At 40.1% G+C, this 20,877-nt stretch overlaps 1 protein-coding gene across 1 annotated transcript in view; it reads left to right on the plus strand.

The window, feature by feature from the left end:
• Positions 1-20,877, plus strand: part of ROS1 (ROS proto-oncogene 1, receptor tyrosine kinase) — a 75,833-nt gene that overhangs the window by 40,337 nt on the left and 14,619 nt on the right. Inside the window, exons 30-42 of the mRNA XM_013958947.2 lie at positions 2,149-2,381; positions 4,876-5,052; positions 6,079-6,253; positions 6,695-6,812; positions 9,794-9,981; positions 10,627-10,719; positions 11,419-11,554; positions 11,979-12,141; positions 12,420-12,484; positions 14,991-15,120; positions 16,119-16,216; positions 16,850-17,053; positions 18,221-18,355. Of these exons, the coding sequence (XP_013814401.2) occupies positions 2,149-2,381; positions 4,876-5,052; positions 6,079-6,253; positions 6,695-6,812; positions 9,794-9,981; positions 10,627-10,719; positions 11,419-11,554; positions 11,979-12,141; positions 12,420-12,484; positions 14,991-15,120; positions 16,119-16,216; positions 16,850-17,053; positions 18,221-18,355 (1,915 nt within the window). The remainder of the gene's footprint in view (positions 1-2,148; positions 2,382-4,875; positions 5,053-6,078; positions 6,254-6,694; positions 6,813-9,793; positions 9,982-10,626; positions 10,720-11,418; positions 11,555-11,978; positions 12,142-12,419; positions 12,485-14,990; positions 15,121-16,118; positions 16,217-16,849; positions 17,054-18,220; positions 18,356-20,877) is intronic.

A 20,877-nucleotide genomic window follows, 5' to 3' on the forward strand; every position in this document is an offset into this window, starting at 1 on the left:
AAATGAAACACTAGAATCAAAATAAAAGAAAGTCCTAGAACAGCAGCAACAACAACAACAACCCCCCCCCAAACCCTGAACATTTTTAATAGGTAATTTTGTCACCATCCAGAGCTTTTCACATTTTTCAGTTCTGGCAAAACAGCAGTTTCCAGTGGCAAACTGCATTTGTTGAAAAATTTCCAACCAGATGTAGCCAGCATGTATATCTGTCCTGGCACTTATGTTCTCAATTTCATGAATGTGACTGCTAGTTTAAATTGTAACCAGATGCTGCTAGAGCCACTTGAAGTGTGTAAGCTATTTAACACCTCTGAAGCTCCGTGAACTCCCTCTGTCTTTCTCTTAATTCTGAAACAAAATGAAAAAAGCTTGGATTAATCTGAAATTTCCAACAAATAGTAAGATAGAGGGAATGAGGAAAAAAAAAAAAAGACTTGGAAAAATAAATGCTTTGCTCTTGCCACAGAGTGTCACTCTTACCCCACATATGTTTTAGCTAACAAATCAGGAAATTTATCTTTCATCCAGCTTCTGCACATTTTGCTTGAATAGTCTGCAGTCTTGCAGCTAAGGCATAAATAACAACATATGCACTCATCATCCTGATATGTTTTGGAATCTAGATAGTGTAAAACCTTATTAACTTTTTCCTACCTGGACAGTTCAATAGGAAAAAAGAATTTTTTAATGTAGAGTTTGGGCATGTCATATGCCAGTTCAAAGCTTGTGATCTCTAAGCTTCAAAAGAAGGACTGACTTTTCCAAAACAGTTAGTGAGTAACCAGCTGGCATGGACATCAGACCCACAACACAGTTTCTCGTTTACACAGCTAAGCTAGAGCATGTATTTCTGAGCAAAATTATAAATGATGGCAAACAATGCTTAGGAAATGGAGTTTTCTGATGGCTGCTTCTTGTACAAAGCCTATATAACATTTTGCTGAATATATATAACTTTGTTCTTGGACTCTGGAAATTTTTCTCAAAGGAAATTAAAAACAAACAAACAAACTCTTTAATTGAGAAACTCTAAACTGGGCAAAACAAAGAGCTGAGGAATATACGGACTTATGGGAAATGAACTTTGGGGACCTTGTTTAATTTAATAGCCCCTTCCATTCCATCCTGCCTGCATGATGTATTTGCAAATATTTTGATCGTCTTTTACAAACTACTTAGTGGCCCATTTGACTGACAGGCCAGAATATAGTGTTTCTGTTTACCACAGAAAATGGATGTAGTGCATCTCCAAAGTTTAGAAGGCTCATTACGTTAGCTGGGTGCATGATATTTTACTGTATCTATCTATCTATATCTATGTCTATCTATCTTCTCTTGGCTTACTGTGAAAAGAGTGACATCTTATATGAATTTAGGCTGTCTGTCTAAGGCCAACCTCAGGTCATATGAGGAAGTGCTCTTGCATTATAATATATGAAATGTCTTGAATTTTATGATTCCTTTTAAAGAGAGGAGGAATAAATAGAAGCGATGCAAAACCTTAAGTCTTTCAGAGATTTCAATATAAAGTGCTTCAAAATAACTTTTAAAGAAATCTAACTTTTAGATCAGACAAAAAAATTAAAGCAGTTTCACATTATATTGAGTGTGGAATTTACAGAACCAGAATTAAACAATTTAACTCTTCTCTGAATATACCTTATAAGCTGTATTGTAAGTTATATCCGTGTTTTGTTCAGACTCTTCTATCAGTGAAAAGACTTTCCAATTGCTGTAGTGCATGGGTACTTTTTTTAGTGCATATCCAAGTAAGCATCGTGCTAATTTCAGATCTGAGATGCTGATTAAGAAACTAAAAGAGAGCAGGAGTTCTGTGATTGGACTATAAAGGTAAAGATATAGGAGAGCAGGCATTTTTTTTTCCTGATGGCATGGTAGGATAGTCAAGGAGATACTAAAATAGTCCCTCAAAATATTTTTGAACTTGTGTGCTGACTGACTATACAAAAATATGGGTTTTGCGTATGTAGAGTATAACTCCTGGAAATGGATCATATGTGTGGATAACCTTTTTTCCTTCCTCATTGACATTTTCTGACTTCTCTAAAACAAATGAGCAAATAAACAAAACCTCTCTCATGAAATCCTTACCTAAAAAGTGATTCATTTTTCTTTCTGTTTCAGTACCGGAGGCAGTCGGTTTCATTCAGACAGTGGTTTTGTCTGACACTGCTATCAACATATCTTGGACTGAACCTCCGAAGCCAAATGGACCTCTAGAATCCATCCGCTATCAAATCACTGTCAATTTATTAACTCCTGTTCCAGCAACACCCTTGAGAAAAAGTGAATTTCCAAATGGAACACTTGCCTGGTCTGTCAGTGGGTTCCAGCCTAGAACAAAGAATATATTCAAGGTATAGTTAGTTATAAGCAGCTTCTTCTGTTTGCTCATTAGCCTGCAAGTCTTTAGACTGCTCCTCTTTAAAGTAAGGCTATATTTGCATTTTGAAAATATGAGCTCAAAACTTGACAGACTTCTCTCACTCCTTCAGTCTTCTGACCAAGGAAAGTTAAACATCATGTTTTCTTCCTATATGGGTTTTTCAGATGTAATCCTTAAAACTGAGATCTTTTCTCTCTGGGGGCATATTACAGATCTCAAGAGTAAGTAGGAATTTCTGCTGCAATCCTGTCGTGATTGTCCTGATACTTGATGCAGCAACATGCTAAGAGCTGCTCAGCTGACAGGAAGTGTCTGCTCTCAAAGGAGGGCACCTGGATCTGTGACTGGCTTGTGAAGCATAAGGTGTAGTTCAATAAACAGGCTATGAGAGTGCAAATAGGGCATGTTCAAATGACGAGGACTTTTCTCAGGAAAGCAACAGTTTTGAAACTTTTAATGAAGGAGAAACCTCTGTTTATTTTATTGAGAGCAGGGATATTGATATTTTCCCCTCAATAAATAACTTTTTACTTAGCAAAAACAATCTTTCCTCAGTTCCATAACACAAAAATCATCTGACAAATCTGCAGATATATGTCATGTCTGAATTAATAGCTGACAGAGTACAATGTTGATTGTCTTGCAGCAGTCACATTTTTAAAGAAAAGCATATTACAAAATATGCATGCAGACTTCAAAACAAGAACAATATATCAGTGTTGACTCTTTAACAAAGGCAGAAGATGAACAGTGACTTAAAAATGCAGATAGGGCCTTGACTATTTGGTAGCCTTCAAAGAAAATCTCTGTAGAAAAGAATATGGAAAGGTGGTTGCAAACCTGCTGATTTTGGATTTCATTGAAATATGTTGCTGTCAGTACAATAGAAGAAGTAGTTGCTTCCACTTTCCAGACAAATTACAGATAGAGGAAGATCTATATGCTTCTGCCAACTGCCAAATTGAAATGGGAATTTTTATAGATCTCAGAAATATAGGAAATATAATAACAGGCCTGTACCAGGAGGTCTAGCAGAAACAGCAGAACGCGATATCCATCCTTCAGCTGCCACTGTTCACATGGACTCCCATGTTAGCATCATGCGAAATCTTTGGTGTCTTGGGTTGCTGTGCTGGGCTATGAACTGTGAGAACTGAGGTGCAGATACCTCACTCCTCTGCCAGTCCTGCTGTTAGACAGGAACTCAGGCAGAGAGGCTCTGTGGACAGCTGGGGCAGGGGTGAGCCCCTTAAATAATCCCAATAATAATTGCCTGAGCACATGTGCCATTGCTGTAAGAATGAGCATAAAGGAATAGCTTGACATGGTGATAAAATCAAGAAGGTGGTGGAACACAGGGATTTCTAAATAACAAGAAAAAGGTTTTATGAACAGGAGACCCATGACTAGGTATTTAATACAATTGCATGTAGCTAGTGGTAGTGCATATTCAAATCAGCAGAATCTGATGGCCTTACACTGCTTAAGAAACTAGTTAAAATAGTCTGAACATTCACAAATATCTTCTAGAGCTTTTGGAAGAGGGGCAGTCCCGGAGGACTAGTAGAAAGCAAATATAACACCTAATTTCAAAAAGGAAAGGCCACTTTTGTGCAACTTCAGTACCCGAAAGTATTATTAGGACTATATTAGGAGAAATTTTTGGTATACAAGCAACTAGAGGATAACAGGGGAATTAAAAACTTCCAATGTGGATTCATTAGAACAAAACATATTACTTCTCCCTTTACAGATGAAGGAATTCTAGGCTAAGAAGAAAATAATAAATGATGCATCTGGACAGCAAGACTAACATCACAGGGACATTTTCAAAAGCAAACAAGTAAACATGGGGTCTACAGACTTACCCTTGGGTACATGCACAAATAAAGTCAGAGAGTAGTTTTCGCAGTTCACTCTTGGACTCGGAAAACATTCAGCTGATGGCTGGGGATCTGTTCTGTGCTTAATTAGATTTTTTTTGTTGTTGTTAAGGATTTGGATGGTATAATGGGGAATATATATATACATATAAATAAATATAAAAATTTGTGCACACAAACATCTATTTTATTTGATCATGGTTTAGTGGAAGGCAGTGGGCTTAGGTCCCTTCTCAAATAGTGTTTTTGTGATTCTAAAACACTGCCCAGGATGTGATGATGACATCTGCATGCCTGTATAAGAGCTTGTGGCATTTAAGATAGGTCTAAAAAAGAGAAGAATCTTGGTAGAAAGCTGAAATGAGAAACTGAGAAGAGTCTCTGGGGAGGGAGGATCCTAGAAACCATGAACTTTCAGTTTGAAGATGTGCAACGCTGAAGTTGTGAGGCTCAAAATGTTTGGTCCCACATTGCCTGAGTATTGCCTTGTTTGAAAACACCTGTTTTTCCAAACAATCTGAGTTGCTAAAGCCAGCTTTCCAATTGGTCTTGTGTTGTGCAGTTCATCCTTTTCCTTGCTAGGTTCTTGCTTTTCACCCTGATGAGAACTGGTTTTCTGAAAGTGCCCCTGTCTTTGCAACAACTTTTGAGGCTCCAGCTGCACCTGTCAACATAGTGCCCAGAAATACCAGCTTCCAGCTAGAATGGCAAGCTCCTCTGCACGTCAATGTAACCAGCTTCTGGTTTGAACTGCAGAAGGTAAAAATACACTTCAGTATTTTTTCCATATCAGAGCAAACTTAACACAATTCTGTCCTGGTGAGCAGGATGGGGTGGCAGGATGTATATGAAGTGTCTCAGTGGCCAATTTGGGCATGGTGACATCAGTCGTAGTGGCTCAAAGGGGTCAGGATGGAGGCAGTGCTTGCCAGGAACAAGGGGGAGTTGCAGCTGCAGCATTTAATACCCCATAGTGCCAAAGGACATCCTGGATGACCCCACCAGAATTCCTTGCGGGTCTCCTGTTTCAGTATAGTCCCCTCCCTTTTCTTACCTGCCCTCCCCAAACTGTCTGGTAGCTACAAATCGTGTCTGAGCTCTGCACAAGAAAGAAAAGAAATGAGATTTCAACATTAAATATCAGAAACAACCTAGCATCTGAATTTTATTTTCCTGTGATAGGGGTTAGGAGAAAATGCTGGAGAGGAAAACTGGTCTTGTAGTGTGCAAGGTGGAAGTAAGTGCTGCAGTGATAGCAACATGGATGGAGGCTTCAGATCTAATGTCTGGACCACTGGATGTGGAAAATGTCATATGCTAAATTGGATCAAACAGATTCCTTAATATAGGTAATCAGGTTCATTAGAGCTACATCAGACATTTACCATCTGCCCTAAAACAAATATCATAGCACAGTTCCTGTAAACCACCTTCTTTCAACTGCATCATGGCAAGCTGAACTCACAGGCACATCAGGGTGAGCCAGAAATACAAGCTGCACGGAGATAAGCGAGGGGAAGGCTCCTTTTGGCTGTGCAAAGGGGTCACTTAATCTGTTGTCCTTTGTGGCTGCCAAGACTTGTAGGTCTCCTGAAAACAAAGAAAACACTAGTTTTTGTGCCCTTGGTCTCTAAGAGGACAAAGTCCCATGTTTGAAACAGCATATGCATAATCTCTCCCCTATGGTATTAAAAGGTGGCAAAGTAGCTAATCTGTCCAGGAATAGATCTGTGACAGTTTCAGCAGAGTGAGAAATTTGACCACGATGATATTTTATTTTTCTAGTGGCAAACAAAAAGTGACTGGTTTTCTTCTGCAAGCACTACTTGCACAGCAGGACCTGTTTATACGTGTAATCTCACAGGAACTCTTCCTTCTACCAACTACTTTGTAAGAGCAACAGTAGTTTATGTGACAGGAGTGAAAAGCACTTCCTCTTCAACAAGCTTTAAAACTACAGGTAAGCACTTAGTGTAAGATAACAAGATTTTAAGACTGTTTTCAGGACATAAAGAATCAAACACAATATTTAGCAGGTAATTTTCTTGTATTAAGAACCAATAATTGTGTGTTTGAAAAATACATCACACAATTGCAAATGTAATAGGAGGAAGGAAACTGAGCTTTTCTTCCAAGTGGAACAGAGGGAAAGAGTGAAGGAAATTGAAATTAAATATCTATGTCCATATGAACTCATAAGTGGTGAAAGTCTGCATGTGAATGAAAATTTTGAAATTTGTTCATTGCAAAGAGAAGGCCAAAAATTCATTCTCCATGAGGATTATTGGTCTAGATCCTCATTTGTTTTGTACGTCTACACATCCATGTGCACGTCTAAATTTGCTCTATGACCCATTAGCCCTTCTTAAGGATTCTGTTTCTTCCCTCTGTTCGACAAAAGCTGGTGTTCCCAGTAAGCCAGGAGTTCCAAAACGAGCAGAAGACACTAAAAGCTCTGTACAGTGGGAAAAAGCTGAAGACAATGGCAGCAATCTGACCTACTACATCTTAGAAAGCAGGTAAGCTGTGTGTGCAGGCGCTCTTTGGCACAGGACGCACCTAGGCCTGGAGGGACAGCAGGCTGCTCTCCAGCAGCTATGTCTGGCCTTTCCAGTGAGATAGCCTGGCTGGCTAATTCAGGTGCCAAAGGTGCTGCACTTGTCCACTTCCCTCCAAGGGAGCCCTGGGATGATGTGCAAATGCGGGTCAAGAAAAATCCCTGACTGCTTCTAAGGAAGGAGGGCGACCAGAAGTGCTGGGGCCAAATTGCTTGGGAAGCAGCAGCAGCATTTCTGGCAGCACACTCTCCTGTCTGAAAGGCAGACGTGGCCTCACTGTGGCACATGGCCTCCACAGCTGCGTGTCCTAAGACCAAGGTGGTGAGGACAGCTGCAGGGTCCCCATGAAAAGCAGAGGGTAGGGTGCACTGCTCTTGCACTGCCGAACAATTCGTATTGCTGACCTGTTTCTTGGGAAATGAGACTACGAGTCGTGGGACAGGCACATGACAGCTACTTCGACTCTAGCGTGCTAGCTGAGAAATAGCTGTTGAGCATCCTTTTGAATACAAAACTCAGATTTTGGAAAGCCCTGAAAGTTTGTTGTTTGTGTCTTTGAAATTGTCTTTGACTGGGCTTCTGGGCAGACAAGGAGGGAAGATCAGCCTTGTGTTTTGGTATCTTGGAATGATTCTTGCTTGTAACTTCAACCTCTTTTGTACTTCTTTATTAAAGAGTAAGTGGGTTCATGACCTGATGAGGAAGTTTAGGGGCATCAAAAGCATAAGTATGAATTTTCTAAACTGACTAACAATTTCTGCTTTCTCCATTTTGAATATACAAGTTAAGACAATTTAATTTGTTCTGATTGTCAGCAGTTTAGTGTTATTTTTTGTTAAAATTAGGGTTGTGTTAAAATTGCTCTTCATCACTTTTTCTAAAGTTGGACAATTTGAAGTGTGCTTGATACAACTGATCATTCTTGCAAATATAGATCTGAGATCTCAGGGGCTTTCAGTTTGACTCTGATGGGAAAACTGAAATATCAGTGACCCAAATGGACCTTTTCATGCAATCTCTTCCTCAGGTAAACTCAATACCCATCATCTCCAGAAATTCCTAAAAATTTTAGAAGAAAATATATGTTAACAAGATTTCCAGGCCAATCCTGAGATACAGGGATATATTTGGATAAATATTGGTGAATTAGAAGAAGCTTTGGAAATATCTTCAAATAAGATTTCTCAAGCATTTAGTGAATAATCTCTACGAAAATATATAGAGGAATATCTTAGAATTCAGAGGACTTATGGAAAGATGTTCTACAGTTACCAGATAGGATCATAAGGTATTCCCACCAAGACAGGATGACTAGATAATTTTTCAAGTGTTCTGTGAACAAATACAGATCACCGGGACTATACATATCATGCTCATTAGGCATCCATACAGTGCGAATTCACACTTAGTCTTGCCTTGTGGGGCTGAATGGACAGATTAGACTATACTGGTGTTGGCAGTGACTTTGAAACTTCTAATTTTTGACCAGGATGCTGGAGAGGTGTTTTTAAGGTAGTCAGTGCAAGGCTTTATTTAAAACTGAAGAGGTTCCACCTGCTGAGATATTCGTATGACATCATTTAAAAGAGGAGTGATGAAAGAAAACGAAATTTTAAACTCAGCAAGGATTTTTTTCCTCAGTTAACTCGACGCTTATGACAGTTAAGGACTGACGGCATTGTGGAGCTGGGCATACTTTACCTATATAAGTTTTTACCCAGACATATTTTCCTGGTGCTGTAAGCTTCCTCTGTACAGTTCTGTGAGTGTACAGCAGCACTGACTTGCATGCTATGAGACCATGATAATTTTGATATGCGAACAGCCAGTTTGTACCTGTCTGACTGTGGATGGATAAAGAAAGGACAGACCCTTGTCCCGTGTCATGGCTGTGCTTTAGTTGCTGCTTTCTCCAGGCTCCAGCTTCTTACTCATCTTCTGGAATCCATAGTGCATTGCGGAGGTTGTTTTAGTTTAATGAAATATGCTTTTCTCCTGTGGTTAGAATGTGCATATGTTGATGTTTTTGACTGAATTTCACATTGAGCCTTGTGGTCATTTTAACCCAGGTAGAAAAATGTGAAGTCAAACCAATAGTATTCAAGAAACTATAGCCCTTTAAAATATAACCCCTGCTTTTCACACAGCTATGGTAAGGATGTGAATGTGCCAAGGACACGAACATTATAGTTTTCACATATCTTTTTGGTTTAGAAATGTTTGTCCTTTTTTCTGCATTAAAGAATGTGGGAAGAGCGTTTGATGTACTGATGAAGGTCATTTCACATGAAATATTACAATCCTGTGTGACATGAAATGATATTTCAGATATGGCCTTTCAAGTTTAAATAAATGGTTGTCTTTTGGTTGGTGAATAATCAGCTCTGAATTTATTGTGAGCAATTAATCTCAGTCCAATGGAGAAAGGAAGAAATATACCCAGCAGTCAGCAGATACTATGGGAAACTGGCTAGCTAAAGAATTGTGTCTTCACTGCCAATGACTTGCTTCCTGTTTAGCTTGTGAAACCTGATGCACAAGAGCCACTGAATTACTCTAGGCCAAGGAAAACAAAAACCTCTCGTGGTACACAAAATAAATGCTTTTTTTTTTTTTCTGAAAGCTAAATCAAAAGGTTTTGAAATCTTGGCTGTGAGGCATACACTGAAGCAGGTGGAAGAGTGCTGTAGCCTTTTATGTCTAAAAGATTCTAGCAATTCATTTCCATTGCCAGGCTAAAGATGTGTGATTCCCAGCACTGCTGAAATAGCATGGTACGATTTTCTGCTCTGTAGCCAAAGCCCCATGAATAGAATGAGTTTTCATGCAGGCAGAGAGATTTCGTGAAAGCTGTGATATTGAAATGAGTAGTGGGAGAGAAGCAGCAGCAGCACTCCCTTCATTAATAATATACCTGTGTTACTTTGCTGTGCCCTCTGCAGGAAGCAGTCTGACAACACTAGCAAAATGAAGTCCTTGTGGGAGGTGGTTTACAACGGCTCCTGCGTCAGCATTTGCACGTGGAAGGCCGAGAACTTAGAAGGAACTTTCCAGTTCAGAGCGGCAGCTGCAAATGGGCTGGGGCTTGGTGAATATAGTGACACCAGCGAGGCTATCGTTTTGGGCAAAGGTATGTCCTGTACTTTCGTATTCTGTTAATCAAGCTCTTTATTCAGAAGAATTACACTGATTTCTGAAGAGACGCCAGCTATTTTTATGACGATATTGCTGCACAGATAAAGTTATGTGTCTAAGGGATGGTAAAAGGTTGCATTCATCCAGTGAGCCTAGCTGCCAGTGCTCATAGAGACTCTCTGCATGGGACGGTGGGCCTGAGCTTTGCTTCTGCTTGTTTATACTGGTTTGTCTCTGTGCCCCTGTACTCTGCATCACAAGATAAGTCTTGAAGTAAAGGTAGGCGTCCAGGCTGGCTAAGCCTGTGGGAACTTAATTATTGCCTTCAGCAGGAATGTTAGACCCACACTCAGTGAGTGCTTTTGAAAATCACACCTTAAGTGGTTAAACAGTTCAGCATTTTCTTTTTCCTTATGCACAGTAGATCATCACCAAAGGAACGGCCCTGATCTGGGGGAGGAGAATTAGTTGGACCAAACATAGATGTTTATATATAGCCTGTAAGAGAGCTTTGCATAGATGAAGACAGCAGGCAGCTCAAGGGAAGTGAACCTGCGGTTCTCTCAGGTTTGCTTAGCTCAGTAGGATGATACGGTTTGTATACACAATCATTTACCAACTCTCCAACTCTATTTAACAGATACTATGACCTCTCCAGACACTGTCATTGCTGTCGCTGTTATGATTGGAACTGTTGTGCTAGGCTTGACTGTGGTCATACTGCTTGTTTTTGGTATGTGGCTGGTTTTTGCATCTCCTGGGTTTGCCAGGCAGCAACAAAAGGCAGTTCAAATGGCAGGAAATGACAGGCTTCCAGGTTTTTCCCCATTTCAAAGAAATGCTGAACAATCCCTGGGGTGGGAGCTGGAGGGAATTCAGGAGTTCTTGTCCTTCAGAGCCCTAGAAATGGCTGGTTATGTCTGCAGTATGTGGGACAGGATACCAGCTTGCTCCATCCTCAGGCATTTCTTTCCGTTGGTTCCCTGCAGGGAAAGCACAGGAATGCTGAGGGAGCTCTGATATTTTTGTATCTCCTTATGAAAACTTGTACCTTGTAATTCTCAAGTTGGGTACTACGTTTATTCACCAAAGGGTCCTATTTTTTTCCCCTCAAGCTTTGTCCCTAACAGAAGAGTCCAGACTTAAGCTGGACCTGCCCTGTCATCCCTCATCCTCTCCGTGGGACATAGCACCAGCCCTTTGGGCTTGGGTCTTGCCGTAAACAAAAGCGAGTGTTTGATTTTGCTGCTCAAGGAGCTGTTCTCTCTGTCTTCTGTAGAGAAAAGATATTGGCCAGATAGAAATGTCCTGTGTACACAGGCTGCTGGAAGGTCGTAATGAAGAGAGCAGCAGATAACCTGGCCATTCAGCCTGATCTCATGCTGGGATGCTCTCAGAGTGAAACATCTGATATTCTGCTTTTCTATTCCAGTATGGCACCAACGATGGAAATCCAGAAAACCAGTCTCACCTGGCCAGATAGTACTTGTCAAGGAAGATAAAGAGTTAGCTCAGCTCAGGGAGGTGGCTGAGACAGTGGGACTAGCCAATGCCTGTTATGCTGTCAGGTATATCCTTGGAGCAAGTGTGTTTTCAGGACAAAAAGAGTAAGAGAGTTTCCCCGGACTGGTTTTTATCAGTGTGCTCATCCCTGACACATCGAGGTGGAGTTAAGATCCACATCTGCACTGCAGGGCTGGTCTTCTCCGAAGTATGCCTTGCTGTGCTGGTCCCCTGGCACGCACGCCAGCTGGAGGAGGCCTTGATTTCTACTAGGCCACCCTGCATGCTCACTTGGAAAGGAAATGCGAGCGCGTGGGGAGGGAAAGACTTGATATATTCCAATAGCTTCCAAAACATCCAGACTTCACCCAAGTCCCCCTTAAATATGTCTGATGAGACAGACAGTACCAGATGCATTTGAGGAAGAATGTTAATAACATTTCAACCATTTTTAACTATTAAAAAGTGACTAGTGTTCCTGTTTTGTAGCATTCTTCCTTCTTCAGAAGAGATTGAATCGTTGCCAGCTTTCCCTCGGGACAAACTAAACTTATACAAATTGCTGGGAAGTGGAGCATTTGGAGAGGTATATGAAGGGACTGCAGTAGATATCCTGGCAGATGGAAGTGGAGAATCCAAAGTAGCAGTCAAGGTAATCACAGCTGCATATTTCTCTGGCAACAGAATGGGATAGGCAGACAAACTTGTCTGAGAGGTTGTACCACAGAAATGGGAGTTGAGAGCTTTAGGTGATTTCATTACAGTATTTTGCACAATTCACTTAAAGCTGAGACTATCACCGTATGATCCCTGAAAAATATTAAGAGTGTATGTAAGGCTGTGTCTGTGTCTGATGGCTTAAGTTAAGTGCTGCATGATAGTAGTGGTGGTGTCCTGAGTATCCTTACTTTTTTGCTTTCTGTTGAATAGACTTTGAAGAAAGGTGCAACAGACCATGAGAAGAGTGAATTCCTGAAGGAAGCACACTTAATGAGGTAAGGACAACTTTACTACTAGGCACTCTTTAAAGCCAGTACACGTGAGGGCTGTGGCCTTCTAGAGGATACTGGTGCTTTCATTCTTCTGAACAAATTAGTGTGGCATTTTGGGGAGCCCTCCTGTTTCTGCTGAGAAATTGTATCACTACTGGTGAAAGCAAAGCTATAAAACTGATTTGCAAAATTTAAGATGCAAACTGCAGTTTAGGTATGCTTATATCGTGGATTTATTGGGTTTTGAACTGAGACAGTCCAGCATCTTTACTCCCCTCGAAGTAAGTTAGTTAGTTAAAGACAACTGGGCAACATTTCGCTAATCCCATTTTATCAAAATAAATTTATCAACACAAGCTGATGCCTCAAGTTTCAATATAATGAGGAAATCTGGTTTAAAAATGTACGTGTTTACCACTAGAGGCTGCCACATGCCTCTTCTACTGAGGTGGATGCAAGCAGATAATACCTGCCAGCAGTGTGTGAGTTTTACATGGAAAGGTCTGTGTTTCTGCTGAAACTCTGTTTTTCTAGAGTCTCCACAAAGACTAGTAGAAGCTGAGATGAAGTTTTCAGCTGGTAGCATAAGACTAAGAAGAGGGTTTCATTTTCAGATCTGCTGATCTGCACTTCTCTGACTTCTATTTTGTGTGTGCAGAATTAGAAGCATCTTTTGAGAAATGGAGGATTTTATATTCTGTGCAGAAAACATAGTGTTATTAAATTTGGAATTGATTTTCAGAAAATTCTTTTTTGTCTGTGTTTCCATATTAAACAAAAATCTTGCATTTCTTTGCCTAACTTTTTCCACCTACTCGACACTGACTGAGGATAAAGCCTTTTGAAAATCTCAGAAGCATCCCCAATTCTGCTTTCTTTCTGCAGAATATAGTCCAAAAACAGAAATCCAGGAAAAATATGTAATTGGAAATTACTGTATTTAAATGTAAATGCTATTGTGTGCCCACATACACACCAGTACCGTGAGATAAAGAAACCAAGAGAATAGGAAAATTTAAATATTACATATACCCAATAGTCATTAAATCAAGAAAAAAGTTGGTATGTTTTATATGCTTTAAAGCTTTCTTTTTTTTATCTAGAAAAGAGTGATTTAATTCTCTCTTGGAGGGCTTAGTGATACTTATTGATATTCATCTATAAGATCTCTTAAATTAATCCAAGGGCAGAAGGGGAACACAAGCATACCTGATTATTTGCAAATCCTCATGTTCATTATTTAAATGTAACTTTTATTTTGCTTGCCCTTTTGAAAGCATATTAAAATTCAGCTTGCAGTGTTATGCACACTGTCCGAGTTAAGCAAGGACTATTTGTTTCTTCTATTTTTACTATGCAGCAGTGGGAAAATATTTGAGTTACCTGTGTTGCAAACAGTCCCTTGATGCTGGACATTGGCAAGTCATTTGTGTCCAAATACATGTAGCAAATTCTTGGGTATATCCCGTCACTTGGGAACTAATGAATGACAGCTCACTGGAGAAAGGGCTGGGTGAGCTGAGCTGTAAGGAAAGTGCCAGGTGCTCCTTCCTGGGTTATTGTTTTTGTGAGGGCCAGGGTTTGTCTGATTGAGAGGTATGTGCTGGGGGTAAGGGGAGAACTGTCAAATTCAGAATCACACTTCTTGTTAAAGAGTTTTTGACCACACCTAAGATTACTAGAATTGAAAGAGGTTAGAAGAAAAATGTTTCTCTGCTTTATTTGTTTGTTTACACTGGTGCATTTGACAGCACTTTAGACACCGCCAGTTTCCCCAGTAGAGTCAAGTTTCTCTGACTGTTGGTGTGAGTCCTTTCACACAGCAGTCAGAAGGGAAAACCATTTTCAAACACAAGACATGTAATTGTGAAAGCTCGGGCACTGACAGAGCCCGTAAATATTCTCCGCTCTTTGAAAAGTGCTAAATGTCAGGCTGCTGATTGCTCTGTGGTAATCCCTGTCTTTTTGGACACACACAAAGCAGTATGTAGCATACCTTACTCCAAATACTCCTCCTGCATATTTTATTCTTCTTGAAAATGTACTCTGAGAGAAAATTCTCCTTTGGACTGTGTAAATAATATGGTGCACCTCGTGCTTTTACCTTTCTCTGCACATTTCTCTGAATCAACAGTTCTGCTGTGATTACAGTAGTAAAAGCAGTCTGTTAAAATACTACAGATTCCCATGTTATTCTTAGCTGAGATTGCCATTTGGCTACCTTGCTTTACTTCCTTTTTCCTAGAAACATGATGAAGTGTGCTTTTAATATGCGTACATGCATTAGACTGCCCACCAAAATATAGTGTAAGTCTGTATTTTGCATGAATGTCCCTGAACTCTCCCCATGACTGAGCAAATTCAAACATTGTAAGTTCACACTGTTGGTAGAGGCAGGATTGTAAAAGTCAAACTGCTCATTCATTGCCGGCAGCTATGTGCAAGTTATTAGCTATCAACAAACTGGAATTTTTCATACATAATCTCACAGTCGTTTCCTTCTCTTTAGTAAATTTGATCACCCCCACATTCTGAAGTTACTTGGAGTGTGTCTGTTAAATGAACCTCAGTACCTTATACTGGAGCTGATGGAAGGAGGGGATCTACTTAGCTATTTACGAGGAGCCAGGAAGCAAAAGGTAGGATAGGAAACCCAACTGATATGTTTTTTAACCTGTAGCTGCCCACTGTTTCTCAGTTTTCTTCCTCCTTAAAGGCCCTGTTGATGTCCAGCTGTTTCTGTGTCTGCAGTCTCTGACCTGACTTTTCCCTAACGCCCTGGGACCTCAGTGTTGTTCAAATGCAGAATTTGAATTTAGAGGTGCTGTGAAATGGATTGAACGTCAGTAGGCCACTGACAAAAACTCTTTTTTCAGTCATGAGATGCCTGTTGAGTTTCTTTCTATGCACGCCATGAACAGTGCTTTGAAAAGTGATCATAAATAATGGTGGTCATGTATTTGGTCTATTAAACCTCACATATATATTTTTTTCTTTGAATAGCAGAAGTATCTGTAATGTGCTAGGCAGAGTCCAAGTACAGAAGAGGACACTGTATACCCAAAGGCTTTAGAAAGAAAGAGGAAAAGAGAAAGGGATAAACCTCTTCAATTAAGTCGTTTTTTTCATAGTCAGCATACAAATTAAGAATATGGATGGTAGGAATGCAGGCCAAAAAGACTCGACACTGAAATTTTATAGCATTATAGTAATAGCCTTGTTCATTTGCATGATCAAATCAAGTCCATACTCAGTACTGAATTCAGAGATATGCACTATAATCTTTTCTACTGATAAATACAGCAGCCTGATATGGGGAGAAAATTTTCAGGATCCCATTTCTTCTGCTACAGCAAAGAAGCAATTCTGAAGGTCCCAGGATATTCTTAGCCCCACATCAAAGAACAGGATATGCTCTCCTGCCTTGCAGGGCAATGATTTGGCAGTTTACCCTGCCAGTAATTGGTGTCTGCTTTTTTGACATACAGAGATGTTGCACCTCCCTGTTTTTTGAATGTTTTGGAAAAGTCCTATGAGTTTCAAATGAGAAAACAATACCATATTGGCATAGTAAAGCTGTCTTTCTGAGCTTATAAAGCTGGAAGACAGGGCTAACTTCTGTCTCTGTTTCTTATAGCTCCAGAGTCCCTTACTGACAGTGACTGATCTCTTGGATATATGTTTGGATATTTGCAAAGGCTGTGTCTATTTAGAGAAAATGCGTTTCATACACAGGTACAGAGCTTATTTCCTCAGTTTTCCTATGCTTACCCACAGTACCAGGAGTAATTATTTTACCTGGGAAAAGATTTCCTGGGAAAGATGTCACAATATAATGGGAAGGGGAAAGCACTGGAGTACAATATAATTTTGTGTTAGTTTGCTAGAATCATCTTCAGCTCTCTCACAAAGTGGTGGGCTACTCTGAGATTTGAACCCAGGACCCATTGCACAGGAGGCAAGAATCATATTACTAGCAACAAAGAGAAGGACAAGCAGAGAGATCTGTTTATTGTCTTCATATGCCTAATGGGTAGTTATAGGGGACACAGAGCCAGACTCTTCTCAGAGGGGCACAGGGAAAAGACAAGAGGTGATGGGCACAGGTTGCAGCTAGGGAAATTAGGAAATATTCTTCACAGTGAGCAGGATCACTCACTGGAATGGGCTGTCCAGAGAGGCTGTGGAGTCTTCATCCCTGGTGACATTCAAAACTTAACTGGATGAGGCCCTGAGCTGCCTAATCTGACTTCATGAATGGCACTGCTTTGAACGGGAGGTTGAACCAGATGATCTCCAGAGGATCCCTTTGGCCTGAGTTACTCTGTGATGCTAACTCCATCCTCTTGTTTCTGCTTTACAAATCAGGGACTTGGCTGCTCGCAACTGCCTTGTATCTGTGAAGGAATATGAGAGCTGCTCCCGGGTAGTAAAGATTGGTGATTTTGGACTTGCCAGAGATATCTACAAAAATGATTATTACAGAAAAAGAGGAGAAGGACTACTCCCTGTGAGATGGATGGCCCCTGAAAGCCTCATTGATGGTGTCTTTACTAATCACTCTGATGTCTGGTGAGTTCTAGCAGCCATACAATTGCGCAAATAATAATGCTAAATCCCACAGAGAAAAAGAATGGTTTACCAGAGCAATGATGAATTTGTATATAGCCATCTCTAATCATTTATAGGCTAAGGCATATATCTTTCTAATATAACTTTCTCATAGTTTGGCACTATGACAGTACCTGCATGTATATATTTGTTCACTTAATGCTTTGGGATCTACCTTTGGATTCTGGCTGTAAAGAACTGGTGTCATTTGATTAAACAATATTATACTAAGCCTGCAGTATGTTTTTTTGCTTGTTTGGGCAGTGAATTGGCTACCAACATCTTGTTCTTTCCATTCAGTCTTCCATTAGATTAATTGGCATTTCCTTCCTACAGGCAAATACTTTCCCCTTATAGTTTCACCCTCTTCTAGTGACTTCTTTATTTTTAAGCTCATATGTGTCATTAGGCCTTTATCTAGACCTAAATTTCTCAGCAATGTCAGGGGAAGGTCATAGTATTTTGTTGCAGTGGTATAGTTGAAGTGGACATTTGGGTGGGTTTGAGTTTACGATGAAGAAGCAGAGACCTCCTGACAGGACGCATGGAAAAAAACAAAAGAAAACAGATCCATTAAACCTGAGATTCACATAGATTTAGACTTGGGGTAAGCATAGGCACTTATGGGTAGGCTGTAGCCCACCAAACTTTTATCTAAGTCTTCAGCACCTGCAACCTAACCATTTAGCTGCCACTCTTACATTTATCTAAGAAAACCATTTAGTTCTATATAGCAAACCCTATGAGGTGCTGATTGCTTTGTGAGTGGTACTTAGGAGAACTTGTAACTCTCTCCATTTCCAGTGACACCTCTAGAGATATCTAAACCCTTGATTAAGTGAGGACATGCTCAAATGGAGAGTGATGGCTAGAGAAGCTGTGTGTGCTCAGTCTTCTGAAATGTATCTCAGTGAGTCTGGGAAAGTGTGTTGGTTCCACATATTTACTTTAACTATCCGAGAGGTTGGCTTAAGGCTGTAGGAATTGTTTCACATAAAATTAAAACTACTTAGTCCTAATTTTTCTAACTGAGCTTTTTCTTAGGTTGGAGGCATTTTAGTTAATTGCTGATAGGGAGATTGCTCATGATCACTAAGGTAATTAAAATTATTTGTTGGTGTTTCTTAGGGCGTTTGGAATCTTAATGTGGGAAACACTAACCTTGGGTCAACAGCCATATCCAGGTTTTTCCAATACGGAAGTTTTACACCATGTACAATCAGGAGGAAGGCTGGAATCTCCAAACAATTGTCCTGATGACTTGTAAGTTAACTTTGTTTGAATAATGTTGGTAATATTTATAAGACAGAGCAAGAGCAAGAGGCTTATTGCCAGGCGACCATAATTTTAAATGTCTACTTAGACCCATGCAGAGTTCAACATCCTCCGTTTTTTGTTCAAATAAAACAGCCTGCATGTGTAGCCACGAGCCCTCTACCAACTCATCCAGTAACTCAGCCTGTGAGTGAGAAATTCAGTGACAGCTGAAAATTAAGTCTTCAAGTTGAATGGTTGATGCATACTGGTCTTCTTAACAGGATTTCAGAGACAACATAAATTCAGTCTTGGGCTTGAATCCTGTAGTAATTTGATAACAGGCCAAGAGTGCCTGATTAAATTCTGAGGTGCTTTCAGACTGTTTTTCTATCTCTAAATTTAACCTATTGAGCACAGACATTGCATTTTTTTTTTTTTTTAGCTGAGAAGTATCTGTACAGAAAAAGATAGCTGAATCAAAGAAATAAGGGGTAATGAGTTGAACATCCTTTTACCACTGGGGCTTAGCTTTGAATCCAACCAGTTCAGTATTGGTTAGAAGTTATGATGGCTTTAAGAGAGAAATTATTGGTCCCAATACACCATGTGCCTATGATATAACTGGATATAACTGGTTCTCTCATTGGTAGCTGCAAGAAATATGCTAACATTAGATTTTATGTGGAAAATGAACCATGCTCTCTTTGCAGATATAACTCCTACAAAAGCCAATAAGAAAAGCTCAAGCAGAACAACAAGAGAGAAGTCTGCACTTCTGATTAGTATTTAATTGAACTGGATAAACAAAACTTTCAATTTTGAACTGTTTCTTGAGCACAAAATTCAGATGCAATTAAAAGAAAAAAAATGTTAATATAGATAGTGTATCAAACACATACTATCCTGAAGTGTATGAGGGAGAAAGTTGAAGCAGATCCTGATGATCATTCAGTATTATCTAATTTCATGTCTCAATTCCTATATTACCCACTCTGCATGAGCAGTAACAGCAATGCACTTTACAGCTGATCCTATGAATGGAAGGAGAAGTTAGCCAAAGTGTAAAACTCTTACTCTTGTGACTCAGGAAACGATTTAGGAATAATTCGGTGATTGGCAAACCTGCTCTGTCTGGTAGGTCTCACATCAATTACAATGTTCCAAGTTCCAGAGCTGACGAGAATTTCTCATTATGTAGGGATAGCAGAAATACTATATTAACAACAAGAACAAAACTTTTATCACTCAGAGGAGCTGAAAAACTGAAGACATTAGATTTTGCATTCAGAGCAGAGGGAGAACTGGAAATGACAGAGCAAATGAGAGGCAATTTCAGTTTCAGTATTTTTTTGCTGATAAATTTTTCCTCAAAAAATTCCTGACAGCTGTCTCGTGAATAAAAGGTATAGGTGATAAAGTATATCCATGTACTTGTTTGTTATTCAAGCCCACACAGAAACCCATAAGCTACTTTTAAAAAGAGTGGCAAGATCTTCAGAAGAATCATGAAAACTATGTTTGATTGAAGTAGTTCTCAAGGTCCCAGTCCCTAAAAATTTGTGTAGGAGGTAGGACCTGGTAGGTCTTAAAGGCTGGTCTGCATGTTTTAACTTGTAGGATTCAGGGCCTAATCACAGTAACCCCGTTTTTGAAAGCCAAGGGGTCGAATGAGCTCTTAGACTCTTGTACCATCTTGTATCTCATTTGGTGAACACTCAGCACCTGCATGCAGCTTCTGTCAGTAGCGTAAATAGCTTTTGCTACTTTGTTTCGTCATTAATGGCATGCTGGGATTCTTGACATTCCTGCTTCCCGCCCTGTGGTTTTGAACCTGCATCAGGACATCAGCAGTCAGTAATTGTCTCCTTGGCACTTTGGCTTGCTCATTGTCATTTGACAAAACAAACCATCACTGATAGAAAGAGAGTTCAAAGGCCAAACTACTTCAGCTGAGAAGTGTTGAGGAATCTGTGGTAGGCTTACGTTGCAGGTCCAAGCAGGGCTGACAGAAACCTTGGGACATAAGAAAGCATTAAGGAAGTGGGATTGTGTTGGCGGGGGAGGGGGGGAAAGGAAGTAGTTCTTCCTCTCTTCTCCCCAAAATGCTGCTCCAGGGGGATAATCATCTGCTTCCATGCAGTGGAGTGTGGAGTGGGTAAAGTTTGGTGATAAATTGAAAAAAGGGCTTGGGGATCTACAAACAAGTTCACATCTATTGCAATATGAATCAGGTGTATGAATGGCACTCATTTTGTAGTCAGAGATCCACATCTGGCACAAGTGAACTGAGCTCACCTCACGTATACCCTGAAGGCTGTGGATTGCAGTTAGGAGAGTTTGTACAAGTGTGGTACCACTTGCTGACCTGAAGCTGTGGTTCCACCAAATGCTCACTCCTATGTAAAATTACATGGTTGAGTTTGATGATAAAACCTTGATAACTAAAGGCTTTTTCTCTCCGGTTCTGGGAAAATCCGTCTGGGAGATTTGGGAGGTGAGAGACAAAAAAGGCTTGCTCAAAATGCAAA

Source organism: Apteryx mantelli, chromosome 3, assembly GCF_036417845.1.
Source record: "Apteryx mantelli isolate bAptMan1 chromosome 3, bAptMan1.hap1, whole genome shotgun sequence".
Classification (NCBI taxonomy): domain Eukaryota; kingdom Metazoa; phylum Chordata; class Aves; order Apterygiformes; family Apterygidae; genus Apteryx; species Apteryx mantelli.